Below are 24113 nucleotides of genomic sequence, written 5' to 3'. Positions count from 1 at the left end.
TTTGCTGGACTTGTTACTGCACATCATTAAACTATGGGTTTTCAAACAAATTTCATATACATTATTTTATTTGATTCCCAACACAAACAAATGGGGTTTGCAGGGAATTAACTTCCATTTTAAAGAAACAGTCTTGGATATGTTAAATGACTTGTCCCAAAAAACACAACAATTTACAGGGGGTAGACCCAACTAAAAGGATTTTCTGGGCAGGGGCTCTCAGAAGTTAAGCAAAGGTCACTTTCATATTTTAAGGAAGTAACTTAAATGTTTATGTTGAACAAATTGTGTTTAACAAAAAGTTACTTGGAGAATAATTTAAATTTTATGTAACTTTTAACATATAGCTCCCTACTGGCAATGAACATAGGTAATGGGAAAAAAAAGTTTTTAAGGTATCTAAAATATACATATTTTCCATCCTGCAGTTGCACTTCTGTGCATGTGTGTGTGCATGTGTGTATGTCTCTGTACATTCTCTTTAAAATGTAATGTCAAATTCTATATTTGAACCCCTTTGTATTTATGAACCTAGACCAAGTGGCTACTTGATCTCCCCTCTTCATGACTGCCAGGCAGCTGCTATTTCCCACAATTTATTTCCATTCTTGAGGAGTTGGTAGTGAATGGTAGACCTTTAAAATATTGTTAGGTTGATTACCATCACCAGGGAAATGCACCCCAGTGGAGCAAGATTTGATGCTAATCTCATTTTAAATAAAACCGCAGATTTCATAGAAGACAGTCACAGTATCCTTGTTCAATCTAAATTCTGAATTATTTTACTGAGTGTTAAATAACAATGTATTACATTTGTCATTGAGAAAGTGATCCAATTTGGTGAGGAAAGACAATATAAAAATATGAAATTAGTACCTCCAAACTGAGTTATATAAAAGCAGAGGAGGAGCTTATCTTCTAAATAAGTATATGTGGAGGCTAAAAGTAAACTGGAGGTAAAAAAAAAATTAAATCTTTACATACCTGAAACTTAAATAACATTATGTACCAATTAGAACTTAAAAAAAAACTTTACTCTTTCAGTTGAGTCACCTTATTACAAATAAAAATCTACTCCATGAAGGTTGGATTGTTTCCAAAGAACAAATCCTTTCATCCAGAACTAATGAGTCCCACTAACCCATATTTTCCTTTTGTTTACAGAAAGCCCTCTGTGTGGAACACACTTGTGCTGACATAGCCAGACTTGATGGAACACAGCTAATTATGGGGCAATACTCCACCCATTAGGGAACATGAAGACCCTTAGAGCTTCAGATTTTGATTTTGTGAAAAGAAGATTATTATTCTGCCTGCCTAAAGACAGTCAATTTCTTATATTAGAGGTTAATAAGGAAGTAGGATTAAACATTTGGATATCATGCCCCCTAAAATGAGAGGCAAAAAAAAAACAAAACTTCATTTCTATTTTGAACTTCTGCGGGGACGATGTCCTTGCATGAATGAGTGTTGGAGGCATGCGAGGCATCTGGTATTACATAGACCAGGGTGTGCTATGGTTCAGTGTTAGTGAATTTTTCCTATTGATTTACTATCAATAAGAAATTCTTTTTTTTCTTTTTTTTTTTTTTGTGGAGACAGATGAGGTTCTATCATTCAAAATCTATTAGCTAGAATGAAGTCTAGGAGCTTATCCGATAATTCATCTTGTGGTATTTGGTGATTCCAAGTTGATCCCATTTAGAAGTCTTGGAATACCATAAGTAGAAACTTAATTCCCAAATGACCAAAAATTGTTTGCAAAATTATTTTTCCCACTTATTTATTGTGAGCTCTATTATTCCTACAGAGGACCGTAAAAATGTTGTTACAAAAAAGAGGATTGTGTGTAGTTTAAAGAATAAAAACAAAATGATTACCTGTGAACTCACAGCCAGGCTAAGAAATAGAACATGAATTTCTTTTAACTCCCCGTGTTCCTCACCGATCACGTGTCCTTTCTTCTCCAGAAAAAATTCTGACTTTTGTATTCGCTGTTCCCTTGCTTTTCTGTGGTGGCTGGCAATCTAGGTAGATATTGCTTAAAAACACATTGATTAGTTTCACTGATTTAACTTAAAAATTTTTAAAAACATACTTTGCCCTTGGCTATGACTTACTGTCCAGCGTTATTTTGAGATTCATCCATGTGAATGAGTATATCAGTACTTCATTCATTTTTATTGCTGTTAGTGTTTTGTTCAGTGAATAAACAATTTATCCATCTGTTGGTGAATTGCAGTTTTCTCAGGTTTTAATTTTTGTTGTGCAATTATAAGCAATGCTATTAAGGCATTTCTTGCGCACATCCCCAAATATACATTAGGAGTTTCTCCGTGTACCTAGGAAGGGAATGCCAACACATGTTGTTTGCACATGTTCAGCTTTCTTAGGTAATGCAAAAATGGTTTCCAAAGTGGTTGTAGCAATTTACATTCCAACCAGCAAAGCACATATATTCCCATTTCCACATCCTCACGTTGGGTATCATCACACTTCAGTTGTAGCCGTCAGGTAGGTAAGTGGTAGTGTCACTATAGTTTGGATTTTCCTGAATTAGTAGTGAGATCGGGTATACAGTGGAACCTTGGTTCTCGAACTTAATTTGCTCTAGAAAACTGTTTGAGAAGCGATTTGTTTGAAAACCAAACCTCCTTTGTTTGTTGCCTGAGAGACAATGACTGATCATACTGGTATCAGCATAAAAAAAGGGGTGTGGGAGAGACAATCAGGACCTGAAGTTTTGTTAGACAGCTGAGACTTTTTTTCTGGGAACAATTTGGTCGTGAACCGAATTGTTTGAGAGCCAAGGTTTGACTATATTTTCACTTATGTATTGATAGTTGGAATTTCTTTTTTGAGATGCCCGTTAAAATCTTTTACTCAGTTTTCTATTGGGTTTTTGATCTCATTAGTGCAAAGGCATTCTTTATGTGATCTAGAGATTAGCCCTTTGTTGTTTACATGTATTTAGCAAATATATGGCTTGTAGTTTCATTCTTTTTATGGTATCCTTTGATCAACATTAACTTAATTTTAAGGGGATTAAATTGATCAATATTTTTCTTTATTGCTTTAATTTTTTATGTTTTGGGAAATTCTCTCTGTACCAGTACGAAACATATTCTCTCCCCTTTAAATCTTCTCTGTTCTATTTTTGCCCTTTACATTTAGGTCTTCAATCCAACTGGGGTTGTTTTTTCATAGTTAGTATAAGGTAGGGGTTTGGTTTTATTCTTTTCCACAGAGAAAACCAGTTGGCCCAAGACCCTTTATTAAAAAGCTGGTTTCTCCACATTGATCTGAAATTTCACTTTTTGCATTTAGCAGGTGTCCATATATATACATCTGTATTTCTTTTCCCTTTATCCCCACCACTTATAGCCAATACCTTATCAATTACTCTAGCTTTATAATGTCTTGATATCTGATGAGGCAAGTCCTCTGATGTTTTCCTTGGCTATTCATAACCCATTGTACTTCCATAAGCATTTTATAGTCAACTTGTGAAGTTCCACCAAAAAATGCTTATGTTGATGGGAATTGCACATCTACTTGAGGAGAACTGAGATCCTTATGATATTGAGGCCTCCAGTCCACAAGCATGGCACACCTTTCCATTTATTTGGAGCTTTTTAAGTGTTTAAAATAAATTTTTATAACCTTTGCCCTGGTTGGCGTGGCTCAGTGGGTGGGGTGTCCTTGCACAAACTGAAAGGTGGCCAGTTCGATTCCTGGTCAGGGCTCATGCCTGGGTTTTGGGCCAGGTCCCCCGATGGGGGCGTGGAAGAGGCAACCAATCAGTGTGTGTCTTGTGCATCGATGTTTCTCTCCCTCTCTCTCTCTCTCCCCCTCTCTCTAAGAATAAATAAAATTTAAAAAGTAATTTTTTAATAACTTTCTCCATAGAGGTCTTAAAGATCTTATACATTTTTATTAGATTTATTCTTTAAGTACTCTGTGTTTTTTGAGTTTTATAAATTGCATCTTTTTAAATGTCATTTTTCACTGTTTGTTACTAGTGAATAGAAAGGCAATTGATTTATGTATATTGATTTTACATACAGCCAAATTGCTCTACTTTCTGATTTTAGTAATTTATCTGTTGGCTTAGTAATTTATCTATTTGGATTTCCTATATACTCAATTATATCATCTCCCAGTAATAGAAAAATAAATTATTTTCTTTCTTTCCAGTTCTTATACCACATGTTTTTCCCCCATCCCTTACCCCACTGGCAGGTCTTCTAAAAAAGAGTTGAAAAGGGGTAACGATAAAATGTGTTCTTGTCTCTGATTGCAAAGAGAGTGCTTTCAATGTTTCTTTGTTAACATTTTTGTGCTGACATAATCATATTTTTCCATTAATCTGTTATGGTGGTAAATTATATTCATTGATTTACTAATACTAAACCAGACTTGCATTTCTAGAATAAAACTATCTTGGTCATGATGCGTTATTCTTTTTATACATTTATGAATTTTGGTGACATTTTGTTAAGATTTTGTGTTTTTGTTCATGAATGAGACAAGTCTATAGTTTTCCCTTACTGCTATTGTCAGGTTTTAATATCAAAATTACATAAGCCTCACAAAAGAGTTGGGGGCCAAGATATTCCCTGCTTTTCCTACACATTGAAATAGTTTGTTTAAGAAAGAATATAGGAATATTCAGGTTTTTATATCTTTTTGCTTCTGTTTTCTTAGTTAAAATTCTACAGGAATATTTTCATTAATTTCCAGTCCTTAGAATAATGTTGTACATGAGATTTTATTATCTTTTGACTCTCTAGAGTATCTAAAATTATGACTCCATATTTAGTCCTTCATTACATTTCAACCTTCTTTTAAAAAAATGTTTAGGATTAAAATTTTTCTCTTAAGTAATGCTTTCACTGTCTCTACGTGTTTTCATGTATAATATTTTTGTTATTGATTCCAAATATTTTATAATTTTACATTGAATTCTTTCTTGTTCGATGAGTTATTTGTGTATTTCTTAATTTCCTAAGATACAGGTTTTTTTCCTTCTGGTTCTCATTCTATAACTGGTATCTAATAATTACACTGTGGTCAGAAAATGTTTTATGTATGATATCAATCCTTTGAAATTGAGATTTACTCGGTTTTTGGTCCATTGTGTTGTCAGTTTTTATAAATTGGGCACTCTGAAACAACACTGGATTTTGAAGTTGCCAGGCATAGCGGTCTCCATTATATCAGGCTTGTTCATTGTGTGGATTAGATCTTCAGTATCATTATTTCTGAATACTCTATCATCAGTTCCTGAGGGAGATATGTTAAAGCTCTCCCACTATGGTAGACTTATTGCACTGTCCTTGTAGAGACTGTTTATATGTTTTCATTATATGTTACAAGGTACAAATGAATTTAAATTTATTATATGCATTTTAATAGGAGGAGGCTCACATTTGGACTATAGATTTTTAGCTTAGTGACTCTGATTTTTATATTCCATCAAACTTGTAATAAAGCACACTTTAGACAAAAAGGATTTTGCTGTCATATTTATTAATTCAAGGTTTGAAATATTCTTGTCCCTTGGCCTTAAGTCATATCTGGGATGCTGTTTGAAAGAAATAACCAGTAGATAAAAAGCTTTACATTCTAACAATAGATTGGTTAAGAAACTATGACATGTCTACATGATGGTATATTATGCAGCCATTAGAATAATTTATAAAGAGTTTGTAGTAACATTGTGAAGTTATCACAGTGACTCGTAAATAAAGCAGAATATACACGATGATTTCAGTTACTTTAATGACAATCATAGGAAAATTCTAAAAGGAAATATCTCTAAATAGTAACATTGGTTTTTGAAATTTGATATTCTACCTTCTTTTCTACTTTTTTAGTGTTTTCCATATTATGTATAATGTTCATTTTTTTTAACATTTAGATTGGTAAAATAGACTTTAAAATATGAACAAATACATTTCTAACTAATATTTGAATGTACATAATTATTCTTTCCGTGTTATTTAGTTGGTATTTTTAAGACAGGAAGGCCATTTAAGATGTGCGATATACATGAAGTAAAAGTTAATGTTTAAAATTAGATGCCTTATTGTGCTTTATTTTTTTTCTTTCATAGGTAAAGTGTTGATAGAAGACAACCAGTTCATTGCTCCCATGGTGTCCAGTCACATGAGCCCATGGACAAAACCAGCAGCCCCCGGATCGTTCAGCCCACACGTGACAGAGTTCCCCAGGAAACGAAAAGGCAGTGATTCAGATCCTTCCCAGTAAGTGAAGTGTTCCTTTGACCCCATTAAATCTTTGGCTCTGGGGAAAAAAAGGAAAAGGTTATTTTTTAAATCATTACTTCTATTTAATTACATGGTAACATGGCCAGAGCTATTTTATTGATAGGATTCTACCAAACACTGATGTGATTCAAAGTGGCAGTAACAGTACACAGAGTTAAGAGGCAGAGCCCTGATAAATTGTTAGGCAGAGAACTAGCTTTTGGATAAATATGCCTTTCCTCCATAAAATCCTCTGGAAATCTCTTCAGTTGCACCTCCAAGGAGAGCACCTTATTAAAAACTGGTTATCTCGCCTTTTTGGAGTCTCCTGGCGTCCAGCCTTTGTCAGTCCTTGCTCTCTGCGGGGGCCTTACTCCGCCTTGTTCTCGCCTCCCCCCCCCCCCCCACACAGCGCCCCTTCCTCTGCTCTGCCTTCCTGGGATCAGGCGTCTCTCTGTTGCTACCATCTGTTCTAATGGGCAACACTGGTCGAAAGAAGAGGTGATCATTCTAGCAAGGGGGTAATTAAAACTGTATGATTAGAAGAATGTTATACTCTAAAATGGGTCATGAACAGGCTAAAGTATGAGTAGATAACTACATTTTATGTAAACACCCATGTAATGTGACTTCCATTCATTTTACCCAAAAGTACCATATGTATTTTGTTCCAGGAGTCGTGTTGCCCAAGAGTGAATGGTGGCGCGGGAGGGGGATGTTTAGCTCCATCCGTCCCCATCAGTGCTTCTCCCCACTGTTGTGTAGAAAAATCACGTTTTCTTGCATGTAATTTAAAGTTACTATAAAAACAGATCAAGGTAGGTCTCCTACTTTCCTATCAGATTGTCTCCCCTAAACTCTTCTTGTATAGAAATTATGGCGTCGTCATGACCTGGGTGTTGGAGGAGACAGATGTTCACAGTTGAGTGTGAAGAGTAAAACAGCCTAGTTCTTGAAATCTAAGATATACATTTCCCCCTACATTTTATCACCTGTGAGAAATGTCTCTGCCATCCATGGCATTTTCGTGGTAATCGGCATTTTTCTCTCATGTAATGCATTAAATAATAGTGCATCTTTTTTTAAAGTATATTTTATTGATTATGCTATTACAGTTGCCCCATTTTTTTCCTCCCCTTTATTCCCCTCTACCCTGCAACGCCCTCCCACCAGCATTCCCCCCACCCTTAGTTCATGTCCATGAGTCGTACATATAAGTTCTCTGACTTCTCCGTTTCTCTATACTATTCTTAACCTTCCCTTGTCCATTTTGTACCTACCTTTTGTGCTTATTCCCTGTACCTTTCCCCTCCGCATCTCTCCCCTCCCCCTCTCCCCTACTAACCCCGACATGATCTCCATTTCTGCAATTCTGCTCCTGTTCTAGTTGTTTGTTTAGTTTGTTTGTTTGTTTTAGGTTCAGTTTTTGATAGTTGTATTTGTTGTCATTTTTCTGTTCATGATGATAACTATAGGAAAGTTGTCCATAGTTTTGATCTTCTCCTTTTTCTTAGATAAGTCCCTTTAACGTTTCATATAATAAGACATCTTACAATTGATGGTGGCTTAGCTTTGACGAAATATGGTAGTGGCCTAAAAGGTACTGAGGTAGCCTAAAGAGAGAAGTGATTAATCATGCAGTAGTTAAAGGAAGCTTCCCCAAAGAATACCTGAGCTGGAGTTTGAGGAAGGAGTAGGATTTTTTCCTATTCCTGGGCCTCGTAAAGACCAAGACGCAGAGGAGGTGTGTGATGACGTGGTACGTTTGTGGACCAGCAGGCCCTTTGGTACTGCCGCTGTGTGACACTTGGGGCTGGAGGGAGAAGACGTGGAGAGGTGAACCGGGAGAGGCAGGGGTGGGCCAAGGGATGGAGAAGCTTGGGGTGTCGTTAGGGACTGTGGCCATTCCTCTTGGGCAATGGAACTGCATTTTGGCAGTTTTATGCAATGAGATTAGATGATCTGATTTGTTTTAGAGCAATAATGCTGGAAGTGTTGGTTAGGGGAGACTAGAAGGGGAAGACACCAGAAGAAGGGACATGAATTTAGATGGCTTTTGGGGTTAGTGCAACGAGCTACTGTAGGTGACACAGTGGGTGGGCAGAAAGCACATTTAGGAAATATTTTAAGACCTGGAATCTACAGGAGTTTGTGATTATTTGACACCTCAAAATGAAGAAGAAAAAATCTAGAATGAGTCTAGTGTTGTCACCAACCAAGATAAATCCTGTGGAAAGAAGAATAAATCAGGGCCAGTGGAGGAAGAAGAATTCAAATGAAGTAAATGAAGAGAATGCATTCAGCTTGGGATTTCTTAGGTTTTAGGGTATTTGGAAGTCAGTGAGGTGCACAATTCTAGTTCCAAAAGTCAAGAACTGGGTTCAGCATGGGGATTTCACAGCAAGTAGCTTATGAGTAGTTGTGGGGCCTTACGAGGAAATGAGATCTCTTAGGGTGAAGCTATAGGGTGAGGCAAGAGCTGTGCCAAATAGGAAATCTTGGGAGACCCCTGTGTTTAAGGATAAAAGAGCGGAGTAAAGGGACTGAGGGGACTGAGCTGAGCAGGGAGGATGGAGGAGCAGGAGAGGTCACAGAAGCCAGGTGAAGAATGAGGAACGTAAACAACAAACAGCAACATCGTCAAATTCAAGGGATTGTGTAAGATAAGGATGAGCCTTCCTAGAATAGTTTTAGTGAAGAGGGGATTGTGAAAGGTTCACTTTTAATAGGTGGAGAAGTGCCTGGCAAATGAAAGACTGAGTGGAGACTGTACTTTCAGGAAGCTGGCTGACAGGAAGACAATAGCAAGGGGAAAAAAACCTAGAACTAGGGAAAGGATTTTTTTCCCCCCAGAGGAGACTTGAGCACACGTGTAGACCCACGAGAAGGAGCTCTGAAAGAAAATGGGGTTAAGATGCTGATAGTTGTGTAAGCAAAAACTACAGAGGAGTGAGCTTGGAACAGAAGGCTACCCACTCTTTCTCTAAGATGGGAGCGATGTAAAAATACCCCCTACCATGGCTCTCTAGCAGATGTCTTAGGTCTGGAAGGTCTTAGGAAATAAGGTAGGGTAAGGAAGGAGCAAGGGCACAGGGTGGGGGTGGAAGCACTGTGAACTTAAAAGTGCCCTTCCTGTTCCCAACAGCTCCTTCCTCCTCCCTGAGTAGCCAGGGCAGAGCCAAGGCAGGGAGAGCAGGTGTGCGTGCGGGCCTACCCCTGACCCACCCCGCCACCCCCAGTGCCTCTGGGCCATGCAGGTCTGCCAAGTGGGAGATGTGAAGGAGGTTCTCTTTCCTTCGCAGAGAAGCTCACAGCCAAACCGAAAAGCGGAGGAGAGACAGGATGAATAACCTGATTGAAGAGCTGTCTGCAATGGTCCCTCAGTGCAAGCCCATGGCACGGAAACTGGACAAACTCACAGTTTTAAGGATGGCCGTTCAACACTTGAAGGCTTTAAAAGGTGAGTGTAACTAAATGGTAATTGGCAAAAAATACAATAAAAAAATTATCACCTCTTAAAAAATATGAGTTTGAAAATGGCCTCCACACGTGGCTTTGGGAGGTCTTCCCTGTAGTTGAGGTTGGCTTATTGTTATTGGCTGTTGAAACACTATACAGAGTTGCCTTTCAGCTGTAGAGGCATTTACTTGATGCTTGTCCGTATTCTGTATGTGGAGAGAATACTAATGTGGCTGTCGGAAAACTTGGTTCTGCCAGAAGGTGTATCTTAACCTTACTCTTAAGAATATGGAAAGTGTTCACATTTCTTCTTGTTTTCCCATATTCTTATGTGTAATATGAGGATAATGTTTCCTGCCATATATACCTCTCAGTGTTTTAGGAGTTCTGACATGTAATATTAATTATTATGGTTTTAAGTCATGGGCAGGTTTCCATTCGTAGGGAAGGACATCTCCTTAAATTCAGCCAATTTCTCTTAAAGCTTCATTCAGACTTATAAGTAGTAGTACCTTCCAATGCAGCCTGCCTTACTATATTCTAAGGGATTCTCACATGTTAGACGTTGGATGAAGGAGGTCCCTAGCTATTGCTTCTTGGGTATGCATGGTCATTTCTGACCTGAACAGTTCCCCAACTTGAGCTTGAATTTTAAATTGAAGTAAGTGTGTGTGTGTGTGTGTGTGTGTGTGTGTGTGTGTGTGTGGAGTCAAAATCATATCTGGTTTGGGAGTAACCCCAGTCCAATTTGGGCAGTATGATGGAGACCGAATTGCGTTTCCGACATGGGAATGTTAACATCAACTGATATTGAGAAGAACTGGCAGAGGAGTCAGCTGCAGGCCACAGAGGAGATTGATGATTCAGATTCATAAAGATCTAAAAGATTATAGTGAAATTTGCCCTTTAAAAAAATGAAAAAGGAACAAGCAAGGAATGACCAAGGGTCTTATTTAGACCTCTGTCCTCCACTGCATGCCAGGAAAAGGAAAATCTATTTCAGGGAAAAGGAAGCTATTCGGTCAGAATACAGGGACTTGGCCAAGCTGAGTGACAGTGGGTTGGAGGAGGAGGGTAAACCGGGATTTCCCGTGCAGATTCGAGCCCAGACACAGAAGATCTTACTTCATAATGAACAAAAAAATCCTGGCAAATCTGTTCGGTTTGAAAGAAGTAGGGGCTGGGGGAAGCATATACAAATTAGGAAGTAAAACTACAGACAGCTATTAAAGGCCTGTTTAATAGCAACTTGTACAAGTTGTAAAAATAGATACTTGAAATCATCTTCCTTAGATCGCCACATATGGTAGAAAAATGGCGTGTGCACTCCAATCCGCTGACTCCGTGCAGATGCAGAGAGGAGGCAGCAGCGGAGGAAAGGGCAGCCCTTGATCCCTTCAGTGCCACGGGGGATACTGCCTGGCAGGCTTCCTATTGGGAGCATGATGACAGTCTTATTTTCATATGCCTATTGTTGAAAAAGATAAAACAAAAATAAGATTCTCTTTTACCTACTGCTAGGTCTTGCATAAGTTGCATGCAATATTTCCCTTAAATCTTTTCAGCAACAAACGTTTGCAGGCTCAACTGAGGCCACTTGATTGCAAACCTAAAATTACCCAATACTTTTCACATTTGTAATGTCCTGAGGGAGGATGACCTAAGGAAGAAGCCATGAATCAATCAACTAATGCAACAAGCATGCGCGAGCCTCCTGTTCTGTGCTGGGCATATAGAATTGAATGGGGCAAGATCTTTGGGTTCTAGGGGTTCACAGCCGCTAGACGGAGGTGGACCCATGGAGAGATCAGCAAAACCTAGTGGGATAAATGTTATAGCAGAGGTATGAGTCTACATCCTGTTTACGTCCTGAGAGGATTTCTTGGAACAGAGCATAGATTTCACCACTGGCCCTCCTGAGCCACAGCCAGGCCGTCAGTTACTCATCAACGGCCCTGACCAGACGCTGTGGTGAGTGCTACCACAGTGAGATGACCTAGAGCAGAGTCTGCATTCCAGTGCACGTATCAGAGTGTGCCCCCAGCTCGCTCCCCATCAGAGGCCCTGGATCATCGGAGGGCTGCAGGCGGGCCATGTTATTTCGGGATATACAAAACTACTTTAAAGATAGAAGGATGGTGAAATGGGTTTTTTTTCCTACTACATTTTACAGCAGTGCTTCTCAAACTAGCTGGGTGAAGGGCAAGTGCTCCCCACCCCCATCCCTTGTGAAATATAATACAGCTGGTTACTGGAAAAATTCACGGCTGCGATGCCTCAGCATTATATTTCTGTAAAAGTGTCTAAATGCTTGTTCTTAATTTCTGTACTTGTGCCAGCACGGTTGCCTGATGACAGTGGTCTGCAGACCACCTGTGGATGAGCCTGGCTGTGCAGCGTGTGCTTTTGGAGAACCTGTGGGCGTTCTGTGTGTGGTCTCAGTACTGAGGACAGGAGTGCAAACCCATGGGTCCTGGAGGCAGGCCTCCTGGGTTCAAACCCTGGCTCCCTGACTTAAAAGCTATGTGACTTAGGTTATCAGTATTTAACATTCTAATCCGCAACTTCCATATCTGTAAAATAGGGATAATGCATCTGCCTTATAGGGTTGTTGTTAAGAGTAAAGAATAATGCACATAAAATGCGAGTCCAGTGTTTACTAATGATGGAGGAAGAGGAAGAATAGATGTTGTTTTGATCATTATTGTCATTATAGTGATTATTATCATACTGACTTTTTTTAACCTGATGAACATTGAAACGAAAGTGATTGTTTCCTTGTTTTATGGTTTCTGCTTTTTGGGGTTTTTTTTTTTTTTTTTTGCCATCAGAAATCTGAGAGTCAAATCTGGTCGCTGCTCCTCTTTGGCAGGGGTACAGTGTATCGCAGCACGCATGGCCCCGGCTCCGCTCTTGCTGCCCTCTTTTCCTCCTCCACACATCCTTACTCTCTCACCTAGTCGAGGCTCGCCCGTTCTGACAGGTTTGCCCTACCTGGGTTTTCTTGGTGTACTTCTGCCAACCTTGCTTCGGGCCAGGCCTGGGAATGTCACTGCCTCCCTCAGGCTGAGTCCTTGCTGTTCCCTGGCTCACCACTCAGAGGCTGAATCTTTTAGCCTGTTCTCAACTCTCTGCTACCAGGCTGCTGTGTAGTAGTAACTAGAAGAAGAAATCACTTAGGGAATTCTTTGAGGCCTACCTAGAAAATAGATTCCAAAAGGGAAGATTTTTCTTTTGCTTATGCCAGACTCTTAGGAGTGCTACCCGTCTGAGAAAACTTGACCAAATCATACCATGAGGTGTTTTTGATTTTCTGGTTTTGTGTTTTCTGCCACTACTTAGGTAATTGGTGAGTTTGGGCTGTAAATCCATCCAAGAGTCAGTCTGTGGTTAAAATTTCTCTTGCAAAAGCAACTTTCCTTGCAGTGTTCAGGAGGAGGGAATTGGAGTTAGGGAGGGTGGGAAGCATAAATGAGGGGGAAATTGATTGACCTCTGAGTCACCCTTGCCCAGAGGTATCCGGGGACAGTGCACCTAGGCCGGGTCGACTGTCTCCTGCGCCCCCTTGTGGCCAGGACGGGCTTTCCTGTGTCAAGTTGGTAGATAGCCTCAAGGCATCCTTGTTTTGACCTAGTATTTCCTTATCAGCTCTTCAGTTGCTTTAGAGACTTTTTTTTTAATACAGTAAGCTTTTGCTAAGGATGTAAAATGAATTATTTTATGTTCTATATCTTTCTGTATATTATCAGAAGTGTTCATGTGGTCTTTAGAGCATCATATGCAAAATTCATTTAGGATAATTCATATGATCAGTTTTAAGAAGCTAAGATATAAAAGTAGATTTTTGAATATTATATATTATTATACTGTTATAGATATATTAGTTCATTTTTAAATCAACATATACAACTCTTACTATCTGCACACGAGTATATAAAGGAATAGACAGTTCCAAGAATGTACAGTCTAAGACAGTTCCAAGAATGTACAGTCTAAAAGCAGGAATTTTTAATCTAATGAAGAAAGAGAACATTTACAGAAGAGGTCTTAGAATGTGCTAAAAGAGAAAATACCATCACCATCCTCACCAGCAGCATTGCTAGTGTTCATTGAGCACTTATTACATTTCCGACCCCGCTATATTTTCAGTAACTTTTGACTTGTTTATTTCTAGGTATTACAAATTCTTATACAGGAGATATTTATCGACCTTCATTTATTCAGGATAATGAGCTCAGACACTTAATCCTTAAGGTAAGTAAATAAATATATTTGTCTGAATTGTCTTTGCCCTTTCATTTTTATTTGAACGGGAGGCAAATTTTCTGTACTTTGCTTTCTGTTATAATCATACAGGACTCTACATTACACCAAATTGCCTTTAATATAAAATTTAATTTATACAAGTAACCATGTCTTACGAGTTTGGGCTAAAATAGTAGAGGCATATTCTAAAATGCGGAGCGAGGCTTATCTTAAACTCTTAGCTCCTTACACTGCTTGGTGCACTTGTCCCCCATATGACAGAATCTAGTCTTCATCATTACCTCCTTCAAAGCCGTCCGTCTTGTATGCCGTTCCTTCGGGATCCTGTTCTCTGCCCTTTAGCCAGCATTGCTTATGTAATGAGTTGTTACCAAATGTAAACCATGTGCACGGGTGTTCTGACTCACCGGTGTGGACGTTCATTTGACATGGGAAATAGGACCATGTCGTTGGCTCATCCTGCCCGCAGGAGGCAGGAAGTGTCTTGATCTTGTGCTGTGACTACTGGGACTACATCCTACTCGTCATAGTATGATTAAGCCAAAGGATTCTTGTATTTCTGTCCATTTTTTTTTACCTCTTAAAAAAAGTTCCTCTTTTATTTGAACAATTGAATTTAAATATAATATTCCTGATGGGAATATAAGGGATTTTTTGCAGGCAACAAAAATAATTTCAAAGACAGTGAAATATATAGTATACTTAGAAGCTTTCTCGCCAATTTTCGTTTGGTTTGTTTTGAGCCACAACTTAATACAACCCCAGTTCTGCACCTGTAGAACATCTGCCGATCCATTTCATGTTTGTGTACAATTGGTAAAGTTTAGTCTAAGAAACGTCACATGGGGGTACCAGGCTCGTCCCCTGTGTCCACATGTCCATTTCCATATAGGTTGCTCCATAGGGGATTTACTGGGCATATCTCATGGGAGTTGCTGATATATAATATTAGAATTCTTAAAAGTTAGTTTTGATTGGTAGCTTATCATTATTTAAAAAGTATAAAAAGCTGTACAGTAACATTTTCATTCCTTCCTCCTCCCAGCCTGCACATCCTTCCATCTCTACACACACGCAGGCAGGCCTCGTCATTGACGTGTTTTAGTGTCTTTGCAGAGTTTCTGTATGCGGCGGTGTAGGCTTTTTATATTGTGAAATATTTCAACTCAGTGTTCGCTGGCTGAACTACCCATGTGAAGAAACAGTAATTTAGACATGGGTCCAATTTGATGTCCTTTATAAATCTACTTATGTACCTCTTAAGAAAATATCTTATAATTAATTTTACTAGATATGTGACCACTTTGTTAGATTTATTGCTACAGCAACTTCCTCCAAAATTGCATGTTGTGTGTGAGAAAAGCAGATGATATTTTTAAAATTTACTTTTACATTTTTATATCCTAGGCTGCAGAAGGCTTCCTGTTTGTGGTTGGATGTGAAAGAGGAAAAATTTTCTTCGTTTCTAAGTCAGTCTCCAAAATACTTAATTATGATCAGGTATCCAAAATAGGATATTTTCCACATTATGTTTAGTTTTTTGAACAGATTTCAAAGCTCCCTTTCTGAACCTTTTCTTCCATTGGTCTGTGGGATTAGCTAAGTTAGAACTCCAGGAGAGATGGAAAGATAGGTCAGCGAGGACGCGTTGTCATTACTGACAAGAATGTTAACTTCCTGACCTTCAGTAACTTATTTCATTTTCCTGAACCTCAGCTTCCACGTATGTAAAACGTGACAATGATGATTATACTTGTCTCTCAGGATATAAAAACTAAATAAACTATCCTATTTGAGAGTGTCTGAAAATTATTAGTCTCCCTTCTGTTTTCTTCAAGAGAGCATTATTATTTCTTACTAAGTTATACTTATAGCATAACAGCTTTTGATCTAAGCTCTAGCAACAAACTCTGATATGCATATGTTATTTCACTAGCTATGTAATTGCTTTATGTCCTCATCCTGAAAACCATTTAATTTAAACCAGTTATCCAAAACTTATAGCACTGAAAATAACCCAACAGAGTGAGTAAACTAGTACCTATGGTCTCCTTTAGCAATCACATAGCTGAAAAGATTTCATCTTAAATAACTCCCATTAATTTCAACCAACCTTCCCCCCAAATTTGGAAATTTGGAGAGATAAGGCATGCATAGGTAATGAGCTAAATAACAAAGATACGATGCTGCATTCAGGAGGAAGGAGAACCAAGTAAATCATGCAGCTGGTTATAGCTGGGGACACAAAAGCAGGAGCACCTGATTCTTTTGTCTTCTCGTTGGAAATAGAGAACATCACACACATTAAGATGATCGACATTTCAAGGTTGCACTGAAGTTCCAAATAGGGACATGGAGTCCAGTCCCCCTGGGCACTGGCTTTGCATTTCAGAGACCAATCAAGAGACTCCCTGACTGCTCAGGAGGACTTTGGGTTCCCTGAAGCGCAGGGTCTGGTCCCAGCTTCTCAGATTCAGAAACCTGATTTGCTATAAAGCAGAGTTCTGGGTGTACACACGATAGATTGACGTACAGATCAGATTGCTCACTTTTTAAAATGAGGTATCTAACTGCCTAACAATCCAGGCCACTTTTACCGTGTGGTCCATTTGTTCTGTCTCCTGTAGGAATGTCTCCCTGGGTAATGAAGGAGGTCAGGAGGAGAGTGGTCACTGTGGGTCAGGAAGGACCTCGCATGCAAAGTAGAGTGTCTGCTATGCGTTAAGATGTGCAGAGGAGGTGAGGAAGAGATTTTAGGTCGAGAGAGGGAATCAGCAGCAATTGGGTGGACTGGCCAGGGAACTGAGGTTGTAGAAAAGGAGTAATGAGTTCTGGGTGATGAAACCGCAGAGCAAAGGCGCAGACCCAGGAATGCTCTGCATGTTGGGAGAAGTGGAATGGGAAGTGGGAGGTATCCCAGGTTGGACTTTGTTCTTCAGTAGTATGGTAATTTTTTAGAACAGTACGATAAATCCCTGTTATACCATAAAACCACAGCTATTCTGTGACTTCCATATGATACTATAATTGCTTTACTTTTAACAAAGATAAAGTTTAAAGTAAATCATAATATGATTTATAAGTAACATGAATGGGGGGGTGTTCACAAGAGTAATTAAGAGTAAATAGAATATCAGTGGTTTGGTGTTTGCATATGGTCTGCATGCATCCAGTTGTGGTTCCATGTGTATATATGATTTTTCTGTCTACAAGTATGACCCTGCTTTTATCACTAAGTTAATGTCACAGTGTAGTCGATGTATCTCTGAGATTCACTAAAAACAACTTAACAAAATAAAGTAGAATGAGGAAATGTAGAAAAACTACAGTACTGATTACAAATGAACATCTACTTTATAAATAGGCTAGTTTGACTGGACAAAGCTTTTTTGACTTCCTACATCCAAAAGATGTTGCCAAAGTAAAGGAACAGCTGTCTTCCTCTGATATTTCACCGAGAGAGAAGCTAATAGATGCCAAAAGTAAGTGCTCATTCGAGCGTGCTTACCATTTTTAATGTAAATATAATTATTACACAAAAGTACAGCTATACAGTGTTTTTGAAAAGTTAGCTAATTATGCTTTTATCAAAGGGAGAATTATGTAGTAAACTTTACAATCGTCGACCTCAGAGTTTAGAAAATATAACTATGTAGAGAATTCCTATATTCATATATACATAAAAATATATTTATATGAAAATGCTTTGAGGAAAACGTGATTGCTCCATAGTTGCTATTTTTCATATGCTAATAAAATCTTTACAAGAAAATACCTTTTGGGATAAAAAAATTGGTGAAATTTTAATTATTCAGCTATATGCTCAGAGATAATTCTTCTCTTATATGGGTTGTTAGGTCTATTCACTGTGAAACACCTTGTATAATTTTGCTTGAGAGTTGTAAGTATTCTTTATTTTCTCCAAAAATACTTATCTTTTCTGAGACTGGTTAGTGCTGAGTGACCATTTATAATATAAAAATGATGCTTTATGCAATTGATTACAATTACATTAGAGGGTTTTTAAAAATTTTTTATTTCATTTCATTTAAATTACCTTTATGCTCCACCCCTTTGGGGAAAAAATAGAGGTAAGTTGCACGTTTATACGTTATCAAAAATAATAATTGCTTGACAAATACATTTTTTGGTACGTTTCACTTTCTGGCTTACTGTACAATGGTGTTGTTTTAAATAACCATTTCTCTTTTTTAACTTACAAAAAATGTAATAGATGATCAGAAAAATGTTAGATACATTTCAAAATTATTTGAAAATATTCTTTTCTACCTATTCTCTTGCTGCCTCCTCTTATGAAAGCTGGTTTGCAAGTCCACAGTAATTTCCATGTGGGAAGGACGCATGTGTGCGCCGGCTCGAGGCGATCCTTCTTCTGTCGGATAAGGAGTTGTAAAGTCTCGGTCAAGGGAGAGTGTGAGTGCTTACCCGACGCAAGGAAGAAAGGTATCATCATTGTGAAGGCATGGAAATAAAATTAATGTCCTACGTACTTAGTGGACAGAAAAAAGTAAGGTATATGGTTAAGGCAAATAATTGAGACCAAAAGCACCTAAGGAGATATCTTTCAAGTTTATCAGGTAATTGCATATCTTCTTTATTGCTCAAGATTTTAATGGTGCTGTTGAAATTACAGTTTGGGGGCTCTCAAAAGGGAAGACGTGGAAATAAAACTTTAGTTATGAAATGCCATTATTTCTTTTAAAATATAAAAGGTCTTTAAAAAAAACCTGCAATACTACAAGAGCTTGATTTGATTAATCTTGGTGACTGTTTAAGATATTACAGGTGTGGTTTTTAAGATATTACAGGTGTAGTTTTAATTTTTATGACATGTGGTTCTTTGGTAAATATGTCTGGTTCTGCGTTCTTGTATTTTTTTTTAATAGACTTGCCTTGCAGATACTTACATTTTGAATGGACTGCCAAATGCCTCATGATTTTTATTTTTATTTTTTTAGAGAGAGGGAGAGACATCAATTGGTTGTCTCCCATATGCACCCTGACTGGGGATGAAACCCACAACGTTTTGGTGTACGGGATAATGCTCCAACCAGCTGAGCCACCTGACCAGGGCTCATGTTGTTTTTGCCTAAGAAGATATTAACCTATGAGATATAGAATTCCCTTTGCAAATTTTAACTTGAGATTTGCTTTGACATCTTGTGAAAGGACGTTTATATAGAACTTCAAGATTCAGTTTATTTGCAAAGGGAATTTACAAAAAAGGCCAGAGTCTTTTTTGGCAACCACCTAAGATGATAATCACTAATACTCATTTATTAAGCCCTTACTTTGTGCCAGCCACTGTACTAAGTGGTTTAATTCACATGAAAACACTGTTCTTACTTCTGTTTTAGAATCAAGGAGGAGAGACTGAATAGGTTCAGTAATTTACAGAAAGCAAAATTGGCAAATTCACACTCAAACAGAAAGCCCTTACTCCTATGTTATATCATAAAGAAAGAAAGGCAGAATGAATCAGCAGTCCTGAGGGTGGGTCTGTTTGTAAACCACTGTTTGCGTCCCCCTTGCCCTGGGCTCCGAGCCAGCTGTCTATAGTCTCCTGTGTGGTAGAACTAGCAGCTGACTGGTGGTGAAGAGGTTGTGAAATCAAGCTGATTGGGATCCACTTTGGCTCTGCCACTTGCTAGTCTGTGATTGGGAACCAGTTTCTTAACCCATCTGGCCCTCAGTTTCCTTATCTGTAAAACAAAAACATTCACAGGGTTGAATGGTTTTGTGGAGTGGCTAACTACTTAGATATTCTGGAGCCAAACTTTTAAGATTTGAATTCTGACTTGTGATTAACTATGTAACTTAAGATAAATGACTAAATCCTTCTGGGACTCTCCTCAACTGTAAAGTGAAAATAATGATAGAACCTCCCTCACAGGGCTATTGTAAGGAGTAAATGAGTTAATACGTGTTAGGTGCTTAGGGTCATTCCTAGCATGGTGACACTTGATAAATGCTGAAAGCCATTATGAATACTATTAGTAATAGCCCTGGCTGGTGTGGCTCAATGGATTGAGGGCTGGCCTGCAAACCAAAAGGTTGCTGGTTTGATTTCCAGTCGGGGCACATGCCTAGGTTGCCGGCCAGATCCCTAGTTGGGGGCGTTCGAGAGGCAACCGATCGATGTCTCTCACAAACCGATGTTTCTCTCCCTCCCTTCCTCCCTCCTTTCCCCCTCTCTAAAAATAGGTAAAGATAAAATCTTTAAAAAACCCAGATTAAAAAAATTATTACAAATAAAGTACAATGCAGAGTAAATGGTAAGTACCATTATTGTCACTACTTTAGGGTTCCTGCTCTGCCTGCCTCAGATCAATCGATATTGGGACATGGCCATATAATATGGAAATACTCTCCAAGGGCAGGAATATTCCTTCTGTGTGGATGGTCCAAAGAGTCATACTACATGTAGACCTTGGATTGTAGTACATTTTATCCTTAGGATTTAGCTAGAGATGAACTAATACCATGTTGAGTAGACACACCACAATAGAGTCACCTCATCTACGCAGCGATCCATATGCAAGATCCGTAATGTGGCTAAAATCTCTGTGGTGTTTGATGCCAGGTATAAATTGAGTAGAAGCTAAAGTAATCAAGTTCTGTGTGTGTTTTAAAGATTGCCAGATTAATTTATCTTTCTTTTGGAAGAGAAGCATTTCCACGTGGACTTACTTAGTACTAGTGCATATGTTAGTCCTAGTATTTTAGTCATCTGTGTCTTGGTGTGTGGCTAATGCCCAGTGTAACCATTTTACTTTGTAAAACCTGATTTCACCCTCCACCTCTTGCCCTACCGTCTTACTCTCTGCTTCCTAAACCTCTCATCCTCACAGGTTTGATCTCAACCTCTCAATTCTTTTTGAAAACTATTGCTTTTGACTCTTAAGCATGGAAGTCTCTGGGAACACAAGGGAAGGGAAGAGCAAGAAAGAGAGAGGCATGCCCTCTCTTCTAGGAGCAGGCATGCCCTGGGCAGCAGTGCCCGAGACTGTGGCCGAAGTTCTGTTGGTGGAGGTTTCGTCCCCACTTGCATTTTCTCACAGCTTCTACTGCAGTCTTTCTTCAAAAAAGATCCCTACACGTAGGCTATACCTAAGGAAAAGTGGTCGCAATCCGCCTGAGATCATTACCTGGGATCTAATTACCTAGAATCTAATTAAATAGATTTTGGTCAGCCAGCAGTTATTTAGTCCCTGCTATGTGCCAGGCACCATACTGAGTGCAATGGATACACTGGAAACAGGCAGACAAGTCATTGCTCTAGTGAACCTCATGATAGGGACAGGATGCAGCCATTCAACAAGTAAATTAATAAATATTTTAGGTAGTAGAAAGTAGAGGGAAGTCAGTAAAATGGGATGATGAGAACAGGCACTAGGAAGAAGTAGTTGCTTTAGAATACTCAGAGGACGTTCTTTCACGTGACAGGAAGACCAATGCTAAGACCTCGAGTATTTTGAGGGACTCAACAAAGGTCAGTGTGACTAGATCCTAGATGCTGCAGACAGTGTTAGGGAGGGGGCCAGCTGGGACTAGGTTTGTAGGCGCACGTGGGCTGGGGCAGTGGTGGTTACTGTTTACCCAGCAGCTTTCTGCGTGTAGTCCTGATAAGAATGTTGGTTGAGATTTTCCTTTACAGTAATAAGTAAGATGAAAGTGAAATCATGATGACATGTCGTTGGAACTTCACTCACTTTTCAATGATATGAGTGACTTTGCTGAAAATGGCAGTAGTTTTTTTTAATAGTGGAAGATTATTTTTTTTTTTGGTGCCATTCATTATGTAACGACAGACACAACATACTTTTAAGTTTAATCCAATATTAACATTTTGTCTGTCACTTGCATAGTTCTAGAGAATTAGGAAAAAACCAAATAACAAATCAAGCCCTGATTTATAGTTTTGCCAATTTCTGAAGTGTGAATAGTCACATGTTGGCTAATTTCAAGCTACCTATATGAAGCCATTGAACTTGGAGTAGGGAAGGGATATGGAAGAACAACACATCCTTATATATATTATATGTACATTATATGTATTCAAAAAGAAATAATTTTTAAAAATAAGTATTTATTAAGTACACACTATGGGCCAAACACTAGTCTATATACTGGGGAAACAGCGAACAAAACGAAATCCTTGCTGATAATAATAAGTGCTATGAAGAAAAAGAAAGTAGAATAAGAAGGTTAGGACCAGACCTTCAAATCACTATTTCACAATATGTTAAACTTGGTTTTAAAAATAATAAAGCATGCCATCAACAAAATGAAGACAACCTAAATGGGAGACAATGGATAGGAGATATTTGCGAATGATATATTTTTGATAAGGAGTTGATATATATATCAACTTATATAAAATATATAAGGAACTCTTACAATAGCCAAAAAAAAAAAAAAAAAACAACCAAAGAATCAATTAAAAAATGGGTAGAGTGCCTGAATAGACATTTCTCCAAAGAAGACATACAGATGGCCAACAGGCATATGGAAAGATGCTCACTATTACTAATTGTTAGGGATATGCAAATCAAAACTGCAATGAGATATCACTTCACACCTATCAGAATCGCTATCACCAATAAAACAAATAACAAGTGTTGGCGAGGACGTGGAGAAAGGAAACCTTGTGAACTGTTGTAAATTGGTGTAGCCATTATGGAAAACTGTATGGAGTTTCCTCAAAAAATTAAAAATAGAACTACCATACAACGCAGCATTTTCACTTCTGGGTATTTATCCAAAGAAAACAAAAATACTAATTTAAAAAGATATATGCGCCCCTATTTTCATTGCAGCACTACTTATGATAGCCAAGGTATGGAAGCAGCCTAGGTGTCTGTCAATAGATGAGTGGATAAAGATGATGGGACCATCAGCAGTAAAACAGAATGAAATTTTGCCATTTAAGACAACATGGGTGGACCTAGAGGGTATGTGCTAAGTGAAATAAGTGAGACAGAGAAAGAAGGCATGATTTCCCTTACACGTGAAATATTTTAAAAACCAAAAGAACAAACAGAAACAGACTCATAGATACAGAGAACAAACGGATGGTTGTCAGGTGGGAGGGGGAAAGGTTTAAAAAGTGAAGCGAAATGAGAGGTACACCCTTCCACTTACAAAATAAGCCATGGAGCTGTAATATACAGAACAGGGAACATTGTCAATAATATTGTAATAACTTCATACAGTGGTAGATAGTTATTAGACTTATTATAGTGATAATTATGTTGTAGACCTCAAATACAATATTGTATGACAACTATAGTAAAAATTTTTTAAAGCATAATTATATTGCTTTATTAAATAATGTGTATTATAATTTTTAAAGAAGTTTTACAAATTTTAACAAAATTTGTTCTTAAAACATTTTTTATCCTTTTACATTTTTAATTTTAGTTATTTTAGTTTTATAGTTGTAACTTTAGTTTTGTACATATTAGTACAGAAGTAGATATATATAATTTATACATGTAAAGGGTTAAAAATTTTTTATAGCTTGCAAAATAAAGAATATATGAAGGCCCTTGCTTGTGAAATCAGAGACAGGATCTTTGGGAGATAATTAAGTTTAGGTGAAGTCATGAGAGTGGCGCCCTCTTGAGGTGATTCGTGCCCTTATGAGAAGCTTCCTGTTTGGGAGCACTAAGCTATCATGGTAGCTGCCTCCAAACCAGGACGAGAGCCGTCACCAGAACTCAGCTATGCTGCCGTCCTGATCCCGGAATTCCAGCCTCCACAATTGTGAAGAAATAAATAACTGTTCTTTAAGCCACCCAGTCTGTGATACTTTGTTATGGGACTTGTGGCTAAGGCAGCAAACAACTTGGATCGTTTTCTGTACCACAGTTCTCAAAAGTAAAGCTCAAAAGGCTCTGTGGAGGGAACCAAGGGAATCGGGTCCTTACTGAAACTGTCTTTATTAAATGGGCATTTTACAGTTTGGCATGAAGTATGGAGCTACAAGTCACAAACTGGAGGAAGGATTCTACCTTGTGTGGGCTTTTTCTTTCTGTCATCTTAGATTTTTCATTGCAGTTTTTGTGAAGTTCTAAGGACAGCACATGACTG

The 24113-nt window shown here is 38.3% G+C and overlaps 1 protein-coding gene across 5 annotated transcripts in view; it reads left to right on the top strand.

The window, feature by feature from the left end:
* Positions 1–24113, top strand: part of BMAL2 (basic helix-loop-helix ARNT like 2) — a 52435-nt gene that overhangs the window by 11545 nt on the left and 16777 nt on the right. For 4 of the 5 annotated variants that reach the window (XR_008530625.1, XM_054590894.1, XM_054590895.1 and 1 more), the window contains exons 2-6: positions 6119–6269; positions 9575–9732; positions 13906–13985; positions 15405–15497; positions 17362–17479. Coding sequence is in view for 4 of the 5 variants with exons in the window: in XM_054590894.1 (XP_054446869.1) it covers positions 6119–6269; positions 9575–9732; positions 13906–13985; positions 15405–15497; positions 17362–17479 (600 nt within the window). In the remaining variant the exon portion in view is untranslated. Of the gene's footprint in view, positions 1–2448; positions 2515–6118; positions 6270–9574; positions 9733–13905; positions 13986–15404; positions 15498–17361; positions 17480–24113 lie in introns of those variants that run through there. The other variant, XM_054590896.1, reaches the window with a different exon arrangement.

Source organism: Pteronotus mesoamericanus, unplaced genomic scaffold (assembly GCF_021234165.1).
Source record: "Pteronotus mesoamericanus isolate MK-2021 breed Mesoamerican mustached bat unplaced genomic scaffold, CSHL_Meso_final scaffold_21, whole genome shotgun sequence".
Lineage (NCBI taxonomy): Eukaryota > Metazoa > Chordata > Mammalia > Chiroptera > Mormoopidae > Pteronotus > Pteronotus mesoamericanus.
The sequence above is the reverse complement of the archived record's forward strand: the minus strand, read 5'-3'. Positions and strand labels throughout refer to the sequence as shown.